General features: G+C 36.6%; 1 protein-coding gene across 2 annotated transcripts; it reads left to right on the top strand.

The window, feature by feature from the left end:
* The first annotated feature begins 5,098 nt into the window (after positions 1-5,098).
* Positions 5,099-10,986, top strand: LOC131661413 (BTB/POZ domain-containing protein At1g21780). Of its 2 annotated transcripts, XM_058930952.1 has the most exons (4): positions 8,225-8,438; positions 8,547-8,692; positions 10,003-10,118; positions 10,240-10,986. In XM_058930952.1, the coding sequence occupies exons 1-4, from the start codon at positions 8,272-8,274 to the stop codon at positions 10,849-10,851; spliced, it is 1,041 nt and encodes a 346-aa protein (XP_058786935.1). In that variant the 5' UTR covers positions 8,225-8,271; the 3' UTR covers positions 10,852-10,986. The 2 variants fall into 2 exon arrangements, 1 of the variants encoding a protein (XP_058786935.1); XR_009301183.1 differs by lacking the exons at positions 10,003-10,118; positions 10,240-10,986 and having other exon boundaries at positions 5,099-8,438; positions 8,547-8,687.
* Positions 10,987-11,769: the final 783 nt, after the last annotated feature.

The raw sequence follows: 11,769 nt of genomic DNA, 5'->3' as shown, positions 1-11,769 counted from the left end.
GTTTATATATTTGTTTTTTCGTTAATTCATAGGCTTATAATTAATGCCAACAGTATATTACCACCATCACACGAATAACCAAAACTGTTGGATACTGTATTTATTGTTACCACAGATATCGATGGTGATGTAATTAAAGGTATGTTTTAATTTTATGTTTTCAAAATGATTTATCTGAAAATAGTTGAAATCACATTGAATTCAGTTGTTATATTTTTTTAAAAAAATTTGGTACAATAAGAAATTAATTTTTACATTTATTAATTTAAACATTTTTTAAAATGTTGATTTACATTAATAAGTTAATTTAAATATTTATTATTAAATATATAGCATAAAAATTAAATTTTTATGAGAAACTATTTAAAATAACATTATTGTAAATATTCTTTGAAATTTTATCGTCTAAAATTTTTTAACATAAATATAAAATAATTATATCAAGAGAATTGTGATGGCTTTAAGAGTCCATGATCTAATGGTGTCAATTTTGAGTTTATTGAAGATTTGGATCTTAAATTGGATTTCATGGTATTTATGATAGAATTCTTTTCAAATGACATATTAATGAGTCTTTAATTGTACATTTATCGATCCTATTTTAAAAATCAATATTCCTCAAATAGAGGAAAAATAGTTAATTTTGTTTAAAGGTCTTTGAAAAGGCTTATATTTTTACATATTTGGATGTTGAAATGATAAAGACAGGTGTTCTGTGTCGCTCAAAGACCCGAGATCTACTGTTATGCGTCGGCTAAAGGCCCGTTATTTAACTTGCCCCATCAGGCTCAAGCTATAAATATCTTCATAAAAAGTTTTCCGGTACACAATTTCTAATATCCCCTTTCGCTATCATCATTTTGAACTCTAACTAACTTAGGTGTTGGAGTGCTAACCATGCAGGTATCCCCTAGGTCCACTGTATCAGAGATAACAAACACTGATTAACGATATCACATAAAGACCGATGCCTCTAGTGTTATAAGCACTGTGATCGCAACCTTTGATCCATAGTGTCACATCGTCGTAGTACATTGGAAGCTTCGCTCCACCATAGTTTTCACAATCCTTAGCATTTTTGGTTCCGCAACAGAACAGTGGCGCCGTATGTGGGAATTGACTTCTGATTCCTACGATTTCCATGATTCCACGTTCGATCCTCGGATCTGAACTCTAAAAGCGTCTCAGGCGAGGAAATTGAAGTCTTAAGAAGTCAAAATCTCATATTTGAACCGTTAAGATCCACCAAACCTCGATCCAACTCCGGTCGACCGTTCACGACGATCCTGAGCCATCACAGAGGTACACTGACAGGTGCGAACGAATCTATAGATTTCAGTTCGACCATGCCCAGTTCAGACCGGGCCCACGGAAACACCAATCTCCTACCCGACCAATGTTCACAGGTGAAAGTACGTGTACTCGTATCCAAATTCAGATTTTTGAAGCCAAGCGACGTTCTAGGTCCGCACTTACTAAGTGGGCCTCCAAGGAAACATTTTCAACTCCGAACTAGAGCGGGAGAAATCACTTCTAGTAGATATGGTGGCACACATACCACCATGATAGCCCCACACCATATATCTCATCATCACGACAAGAGTCCGACCCGGACAATAAGTGAGACTCTGAGACGACGAAATGATAAGGACGTTCCGGGATGAGGGGTTATCCCGGACATGGGATAACTCAAGAGATCAGGCCGTTAGACAGGCGCTCGGTCGATGAAGTAAGGAAGGGCCTTATGGCTCTCCATCGGCTGGAAAAGTCTCCAACACCCCGACTCTATTCCCAAGGAAAAATTAAAAGGGTCGTCGGGGTGTGAGTTTGGGAGAAGGGCGACCCGTGTCCGATAGAGCATGTCGGGGAGTAACTACTTGGGAGACTCTGCATGGCGCGAGGCCAGAGAGGCATCAAGGAGCTTCCAACCTCAACAAATGTCAATCAGAATCTCCTCGGCACTTGAGCCGACAATCAACCTCTCGAGGTATTTTGAAGGAGCTCCGAGCCCAAGCAATATGGTCCACCTCGACCCCAAGAATAAGAATCGGGCACGCACAATAGAGGCTGGCTACCATTCCAAGCCAAGGGCTCGGTCCTACATATCTGCAGACCATCAAGCCACCCGGATCACACGACCGAATTGAGCGCTTGATGTACATTTGTGGCCAACCGCAAGATTTAATAAATATATTTATAAATTAATTATATATATATATATATATATATATATATATATATATATATATATATATATATATATATATATTGCTATTATACTTTTGTTGTTCTGTTTATTTTTCTGCCTTGTCCCCTTTTCATGGCACAAAAATGCGAATGCACATAGCAGGAAACCGGGGAACAACCAATAAAGTTGATGTCCGTCTTAAGGATTCGGGGGTGGTGTCGGTGACGCTTTGTTCGTACGACTACAACAATCAACGCCTCTAATACTTTGCACACATGAATACTTAAGGGTGTTGTCAGAGACGGTTTGCACGTCCGATATCATTTCAAGAAGCATCTGCTAAAGGATCCTGCTAGTCAGGGGTGAAGGTAAGGTCGGGACAAAATGCTCGCACTTTCTCCAACATTTCATCTCAGACCTCGCACACGACTTCTACAACATGTTGAAGGAATTCTCGATATTTTTGTCGAGCAACAACCACTTCTTTCTCAAGACCTTCCAAAGCACAGGCCCGATCATCCTTTCTCTGATGAAGAACTTTCCAATCCGCTTCGAACGCCCGTCACACTTTAGCCGCATCTTCAGAAATATTCTTATAGTATTTCTCTCTCTAAATAAGGGAAACCTTCAACTTCTTTATCTCAGTAGGCAAAGTGGATGGTGAATGTACCGATCTACCTCTTCCTGCAAAGAGTTATTAGCATCTGCATTTTCCCGGAGCTAGGCAAGCTCCTTCTTCGCATCAAAATTCTTCTGCTCAAAATTCTTCTTCTCAAAAGCTTCACACCTATCACTCAGCTCAGCTCGTTTTACTAAAAGCACGCCATAGCCCATAAACAAGGGAGGCCGTGAACAAAGTATAAGAAGCATATGCAAAAAGGCTTTGCATGTCATCTAGGTCTTCAAAAGCCATTACAACATCCATTTCCTTCGGGGTGCTAGGTACTTAGGATGGAAGAATAACAGGAATTCAGAAGAAAGGAGTAATAACCTCCTGCTCGCCACCCTCTAATATATGAACCCTTTTGGGAGAACCTCTTTTAACTGGAGTAGACAAACTGTCACCTTGACCTATCTTGGCAAGGGAATCAGTCGCCGCAATAGCCAACTGACCCACCTCAAGAGTCGAAACCGGGATAGTAGTTTTGACTACCCCGAGGCAACCATTATAGTAGGAATCCGAGCCTCTGGAGCAGCTGTAGAAGTAACTATATTTACCACCGGCACCCGGACGCAAAATCCAGTGATAAGGCTCTGATCATTCACAAGCGCTAGAGCTTTCTACAATTGACCCAAATGATTCATGTTAGCAAGGTACAAGTTGCATTATTAAAAAAGGCTCCCGGATCCACATCCTCACTTTAGAGTTTTCGTCTCTCTGAATGATCAGACGCACTAATTATCGCGATAGTATATATCCGTCTTTTCTTTTGCTGAAAAGAAAGTATGTCTTCAGGATCAAATCCTTCTTCATATCCGATTGCCTGATACCAGGCGTATAAATCATCTTTCATTTTTACTCCTTTGGGAGACAAAGGAGGTAGCACGAATGATAAGAAGAAATAGACCGATGGAAATGAAATATGGACCAGTACTTCTGAAAACCACCTCTGCAAGAGAAGAAACTTCCCGTCGAGGCCATACACAAACAAAAGACCAAATGCGCCTTAGAAGTGATGAGTTTCCCCAATATAAATTGCTCCATGAAATTACCTCAATTAGAGGCAAAATAGTTGAACCAGGGTACATAAGGACGAAGGGAGATCAATATTTGATCTCGAGCATCTTCCAATGAAGTACGAGCTACATATAAAAGGTCAAAGAAGAGCTCTAATGAAGGTTTCCAAGACTTGTACTCGACATAAAGTCAAATTCTGAATCTTTCAGCTTTTCTTTAATGTTCACTTTAGTGCCTATACTAAAAATTATATCATAATTTTTGGTCTATGGTCCTGCACACTTGAACATATATTAGTATACCCAATTGTCTTTTAAATATTTTGTTATCATCAAAATTTTAAAAATATGATACAAACCAATTTTGTTTTAACAGCTTGTACTTGTGTACTTGTGTAAGAGTATGAACTTGAGCTCAAGAAGGTGCATGGAGTATCAAAGGTGGAAGGAACGTTCTCCATGATCTAGCAAGAAAGTGTGTGGAAAGATGAAACAAATTGGTATCAAGGTGAAGTTTACAAAATCACCAAAGATTTAGCAGCATACTAGATCTATTATTCATGTGGAAAGACAACTTTTAAGAAAATTATTGTTGTTCATTCAGGGTTGATCAATACAGACCAAATCATGCATGGTAACAACAAGAATTCATTTAAGAGACAATATAGACGAGGCATTAACAATGCCTTAAATATTCTATAATATTCTAAAAAAGGCACTTCATGAGAAAAGTTTGGAATTACCATAGTTCAACCTAGTCTTGATTTTGTCTAACATTCCTATAATAAGATAAGAGTTTAGAGATATCATTTTAGTTTTTATGAAATTAATATTAAATGAACTAAAATGAAATCTTTTACACATGAAAGACATTAATTATAATATAAATCAATCTTGCAAGAATTATAAAAAAAAAAAAGAGACAAATAAAAAGACATATTTACAAAGATCAATAAAAAAATAGAAGGTATACGACCTGTAAAATAATTCTACACCGATATTCGATGAGCGAAGTTATTTCATATAATCACTTAAATATTTTTAAAATTAGTTATATAAAATATCATAATAATAATTTCTTATTAAGTGATATTGTGAAACAATTTTACGTGCATACTCATTAAATTCAACTAAACAAATATATTTACAAGACTAAAATAAAAATTGTTTATTTATAAGTAACAGAGACACATTTAAGCTTAGAATTAAAATTAAAAAAAAAACTTGAATAACTTCTTTTAAAAAGAACTATAAGATTTTTCAGAAGAAAAAAAAGAAAGAAAGTGAGACATGTCCATAACACAACACAAATGATCCATAGCAGTCTCTATGAGGCAAATGGTAAATTCCTCTTCTTATTCACAACCATATATGGGATGAATCAACTTGAGCAGAGGAAACACCTATGGAAAGACATCAAGAGGATACACCAACACCAAATTGGGCCTTGGATATTAATTGGGGACTTTAACAATATCTTGAAAGAAAAAGATAGAGTAAGAGGTAGAAGAGTGCATGAGACTGAATACAAAGACATGGTAGAAATGATGGATCGGGTAGGGCTATTTGAGTTGGATAGCACTGGTGATTACTATACATGGAGTAACAAACAAACAAATGAGTCCATTTACACCAGAATTAATAGAGGCATTGGAAATGTTGAATGGATGCATAATAACCAGGATTTGCACTTGAAAGTCATGACCCCTAGAATTTCTTACCATGCCCTTCCATACATCCATCAACAAGATCCATACCAAACAAGGCAGAGCAACTTTAAGTTCCTTAACAATGTGACTGATATGAAGGGGTTCAAGGAGGCAGTGGCAACCAGTTGGAACAAACACATCACAGGTACCCCCATGGTCAAGTTATGGGGTAAACTGAGGAGATTGCAGCCAGTGGTGAGAAAGATGGGAAGGGAGAGTATTGGTGTCAAACTGAAGCTAGTTGAAGATAGAAGTGAACTGAACAATCTTCAATTGGAACTGATAAATGACAGACTGAATGCTCAGCTTATGGGAAAAATTCTAAAGTGCACAAAAGAAGTTATTAGGTTGAATGAGATAGAAGAACATATGCTAAAGCATAAATCAAAGATCAAGTGGTTGAGACTAGGGGATGGTAATAATGCATACTTCTATGTATCCCTCAAATCCAAATACAGACAAAACAATATGCACAATATTGTTATGGAAGATGGATCAAGAGCTGAAACTCAAGAGGATAATGAAAAGGAAGTGCTCAGGTTCTATAGTGGACTGACGGGAACAAGTGAGAACAACCTTGAAGGGATTAATATTAATGCTATGAGAGATGGGAAGCAATTGAGCAATGACCAAAAAGAGATGCTGGGGGCTCCAGTTATAGTTATGGAAATGGAAAGAGCTCTGAAGGATATCCATAACCAAAAATCTCCAGGGCTGGATGGTTATGGTGCAAAAGTTTTCAAGAGTGCTTGGGATATAGTAAAAGATGATGTCAAGGAGGCTATCAAATAATTCTTTGAACAAGGGAAAATTTTCTTGGAGTGGAATTGTACCCTAGTAACTATGATCCCTAAAGGACCTGATGTAAGAGCCATCAAGGATCATAGGCCCATCTCTTGATGTTCTACTATGTATAAAATGATTTCAAAAATTCTAGCAAATAGGCTGAGCAGAGTCCTAAACAGTATTATCAGCATATACATGACCATATCCTACTGGAATATGAGCTCCTCTATGGTAACAATAGGAAACATGGTACTCCAAGATATATGCAGTAATTTGATATTCCGAAGCCATATGATATCATTGATTGGAGGGCTCTGGAAACTATACGAAGGAAGTTGGAATCCCAAAGAAGTTCTGCAGATGGATCATGTTGGCAGTAGAAACTATATCCTACAGGTTTTGTGTTAATGGCCAAATCACTAAGAGTATAAGAGCCAAAAGGGGGTTGAGACAAGGTGACCCTATCTCCCCCCTTTTTTTTGTTATAGTCATGGAATACCTTTATAGATGCCTTCAAAAAGTTGGAAAGAACTATCACTCCAAGTGTGAAAAACTGGAAATTATTGACTTATGCTTTGCTAATGATCTTTTAATGTTTACAAGAGGAGATACAAAATCTGTGGAATTAATAATTGAGGCATATAACACTTTCTCCAATTCCACAGGGTTGAAAGTAAATCCTATAAAGTGTAGTGCTTACTTTAGTGTAGTAGAGGAACATGATAAGAAGGCAATTATGGGAATAACTAATTTTAAAGAAGGGAGGTTACCTTTCAGGTACCTTGGGGTGCCCTTGACAGGGAAAAAACTAACTGTTCAGAACTATAACCCTCTGATTGAAAAAATGATGAGTAGACTAAATCACCGGAGTGCTAGACTGTTAAGTCATGCAGGTAGAGTGCAGTTGATCAAGAGTGTCTTGAATGCTATGACTACCTATTGGATGAAATGTTTCCCTCTTCCAAAGGAGGTGATTCATAAGATAGAGGCTATGTGTAGGAGGTTCTTATGGACTGGCAGGAATGAGAAGAGTAAGAAGGAACCAGTGGCATGGAAAGTTGTGTGTACTCCTCAGAACAAAGGGGGCCTGAATATTTTATCCTTGGAAGAATGGAACAAAACTCATATGATAAGGCTGCTAATGAACTTGAGTGGGAAGGAGGATAATATTTGGATAAGATGGGTACATTGTTAGTATCTGAAAAAAGATAAGCTAATGGAGGTTCAACCTAGAGCCAACAACACCTGGATTATGAAATGCATACTTAAACAAAGAGAGTCTGTGTTGGGATTGCAGAGTTGGAGTATCTGCTTGCAGTAAGCTAGTTTTAGTACTCGCATAGTATATCTTGAACTGAATAATAGAGGTCAAGTTGTAGAGTGGAGAAGTAGTATGTACAACAACTTGGCAAGGCCGCTTAGCAACAAAACAGAGATTACAGAAGTTTGGTGTTGTGTTGGATGGCAAGTGCTATTTTTGTGATAAGGATGAGACCATACAACATCTCTTGTTTTGCTATAATATTTTCAAGAAAGATTGGAAGAAAGTTTTGGCTTGAATGCATATTAACAGAGAGCCGCTTAAATGGGATCAAGAATTCAATTGGATAACAAGTCAGGGTAAAGGGACTTAGGTGGGTCGGTGGATCCAAAAATTAGGAAGCACATTGCTTTCCTAATGATGACTTAGATGGATCTTTTAGTATCTGCGTTTTTGTGGTGGCTGGATCTGAAACGATCGCCGTGTATATATATATTTTTTTGAATTAATGAGAATCTCTTTATTAAAAAAATAAAATAAAATTTGATAAAAAAAAAAAATAAATAAAACAAGAGAAATATCAAAAACATATAAAGTAAAAAGAGGGAAAAGTAGGATGCGTTCACGCTTCTCTTTCTTGACTTAGAGACATGAACAGAAAACAGGATGACAAGAATCTTTCCGTCAGACACTCCAACTCTCCAACCATGGCGGAGAGGGTGGACACGGTTGCAAGATTAGCACAGTGGAAAATCGACAATTTTGGACCTTCTTCCTACAAAAAATCCGATCCTTTCAAACTCGGAATCTGGAACTGGTCTGTGTGTCTCAACTTTCTCTCTATCTCTAACTCTCTTGTATTTCAATGATCTTTAGATTTTCAATTTTTCTTTGTTTCGGTTTCCTCTTCTTCCGAATTGTCCAGGCACTTTGCAATAGTAAGGAATAGGTTCTTCTCCATTCATCTTTTTCCAGAACCTTCTCGTGTTTCTAAGGAACACCCACCCGTTGCTAGATTCATTCTTCGTGTCTCCGTTGCTGGTTCATCTCGCAAGTTTATTATTTCACCTGGTAAGTTTTCACCGACACTTTTTTTGTTTATTTACTATTTTTGTATTTTGCTGATAACATTATATATGACATTTTATTTGCATAAATGTGATAAAAAAAAGTTACACTTTGTGTATGTGTATTGGCTTTTGATCAATGATGAAAATGGGATTGTATTGAAATGGTTGAAATGAGTAATGTTGAAGAGTCCCACCTTCTCCTTTGATAAGGATATGGTATCAATATATGTTTATATTTATAATGTTTATAAGAGTAGACAATACATACATTACATTCGTAGGGTTGAGTTTCGTCCGACTACAATTCTAAACACAGTATCAGAGTCTCGTTTAAGAACTGGTGGACCACCTGATATCAGGTTTTCACTATCAGATCACTCACCAGTCACCACTTATTTTCATCTTTATTCTCACTGTATAAGTTAGTTTTGCAGAGTTGAGTTACACCCAAATAGCCACATTTCTAAGATGGTATCAGAGTCTATCCAAAATTTGTTGGTTTCTACTATCGGACCATCTACCATTTATAAAGTGGAGATATTTCTAACCCTACAAGTTGATTTTATAGAGATGAATTTGGCCTAACCAACCACATTTGTAATAGTATTGGAGCCTATTCAAAATACATTGGGTCACCTGCTATGAGGTTTTCGCTATAGGGTCAAGTACCAATTTTAAAATGAGGACAATCCTCATCCTATAAGCCTTTTGGTATTAGAGCCTATCCAAAATCTGTTGGCCGCCTTCTATCAAGTTTCCACTATCAGGTCACCTACCATTTATATACATGCTTCAGATGTTCGGTCATGTGCGTAAAGGCGCTGAAAAGTCCCACATTGAAAAGGATATGGTCTTAATATATGTTTATAAGTGAAGACAATACTCACTTTACAATTAAGCCGTTTTTGTAGAGATGATTTAGACTCAACCATAATTTTTAACAAACCACAAAGTGGATATATCAAGTCTGCCTTTATAGAGGTGATCAAACTAGTGAGCCGTTAATTAAGGTTAGATGAGTGATATTTTGAGTTTTGTATTTGATTAAGTGTCATTCAATCTCTATATGTCTTGGATGTATTGATTATAGAGGCCTTAGAAAATTCTGCCTGAAGTGATATTATGTGTCTGTTGCCCTATCTTCCTTGATCACCTTTGCATCTCCTTTATTTGTCAAGAGAAAATATGGATAACTTAATATTGCATCCTCAAATTGGAAAACGAGAAGTCTTCTATTGCAATTACCTATAGAAGTTTTAAGATTATATAATGAAATGCTGATACAGGTTGTTTCTGTTTGCTTGTATGCAGTTTATGAAAGGCTACTTAGGACCCAGGATGACTTTATCTGGTCTGTTGATACTGCTTTCACGGGTCGATTCATCATCGACGTTGAGTTTCTTGACCTGAAGATATGCCATATGAGTGTGAGTTTCTAATTCCTATTCTTTTTCTGATAACAATAAAAGTGTAGGTGTATTTGACAAACCTCTGCACTAGGATCTGAGTTTTTCTGCTTAATGCTTTGATATTTTCTTTTGAACTCAGGGTGAAGAACCTCGTTCTATATGGTCATCTGATGGAAATTCACCATGCAACAAAGCTCAAAGAAGTACTCTCCATTGCCTCTCTCGCATGCTCGACGAGGCTATACATGCTGACCTAACCATCATAACTTCCAATGGTACATTGAGAGCTCACAAGGCAGTTTTGTCCGCGAGTTCTCCTGTGTTTCAAAGCATGTTTCATCACAACCTGAAGGAAAAAGAGTCCTCAACAATTCATATAGAAGACATCTCACTCGAATCATGCACCGCTCTTCTAAGTTACTTGTACGGATCAATCAAACACGAAGATTTCCGGAAACACTGTCTTGCATTGCTCGGTGCAGCTAATAAGTATGACATCGGTGATCTGAAAGATTTATGTGAGGAAAGCCTTCTTGAAGATATTAACTCAGGCAATGTTCTTGAGATGTTAAATGAGGCTTGGCTTTATCAATTACACAAGTTAAAGAAAGGGTGTTTAACGTTCTTATTTGAGTTTGGTAAAATATATGATGTTAAAGATGATGAAATAAATAACCTTTTCCAGCATGCAGATAGGGAGCTAGTGATGGAAATGTTTCATGTGATGCTTACAGTTTCCAACCCAGAATAGGTTAGACAATTGTGTGGGAAAATTATTGGTCCCTTTGATGATGTAAATGGTAATATCAATGTCATTATGTCTTTGGAAATTTCTTAATCTACCCACCATGTATTTCTTCAAAGAGATTAAAGAAATTTTAGTGAAGGTAACGGTGTATAATAGTTTTAAACTGTTATCCAATAAAAATTTATAATTTTAAAATATATGCGTGATTTGAAGAGATATACTTTAGTTGATTGATTAGTAAAATAAAATTATTTTACATTATTGATATATAATTTTTTTTCTCTTCTTCAAGTACCTCGTAAATATTTAATTTTGTAAAATTTTAAAAGTATACATAAAAAAGTTTCATTTTAGGAGAAATTACATTGTAGGTAAAAAAATTATAGGTTAAGAGAAAAATTATAGGTTTCATTTTAGGTTAAGAGAAATTATAAGTTTCATTTTATGTATTGCCAAGATTTCTTACTTAAAGCACAAAACCCCTACACACATCGTGCTTGAGGAATGTGTATCGATATATCTATAATAACATATGTCCACTTAGTATTAGTAATTATGACCCTCTAAACATAGAGTTTTCCAGGACCCTAGAGAATACTCAAAAGTGGATGGACGAGCTCCGGCTGACCTCAAGCAGGATACGCGAATCTTGCCGGTGGGAAAGAACAGACGACCTTTTCTAGCCACGAGGTCGACTTGATAATGAGTAACTAGGATTTTGTGACAATGATTCATATCATTGTCCCAAATAATATGATCTCTCAAACACGAGGTGTGTAGGGGTGAATGACTTAAATAAGTCGAACTTCTTACAATGACCAGACTTATACTCTATTGTGTCCTGCCTTCTGTCACTTGTAGGTCTTTGTGAAGTATTCCACATTAATTACTGCAATGATTAAAATGCCTTGGAATTGACAC

This window comes from Vicia villosa, linkage group LG3 (assembly GCF_029867415.1).
Source record: "Vicia villosa cultivar HV-30 ecotype Madison, WI linkage group LG3, Vvil1.0, whole genome shotgun sequence".
NCBI lineage: Eukaryota > Viridiplantae > Streptophyta > Magnoliopsida > Fabales > Fabaceae > Vicia > Vicia villosa.
Note: the sequence above shows the minus strand (reverse complement) of the source record. Positions and strands in the feature narration are given on the sequence as shown.

Excerpts from the sequence above, each read along its gene's own strand:
- LOC131661413 (XM_058930952.1), top strand. The coding sequence starts at position 8,272 with ATGAACAGAAAACAGGATGACAAGAATCTTTCCGTCAGACACTCCAAC. Across the intron at positions 8,439-8,546 it reads AAACTCGGAATCTGGAACTG|GCACTTTGCAATAGTAAGGA; the intron begins GTCTGTGTGTCT and ends CGAATTGTCCAG. Across the intron at positions 8,693-10,002 it reads CAAGTTTATTATTTCACCTG|TTTATGAAAGGCTACTTAGG; the intron begins GTAAGTTTTCAC and ends GCTTGTATGCAG.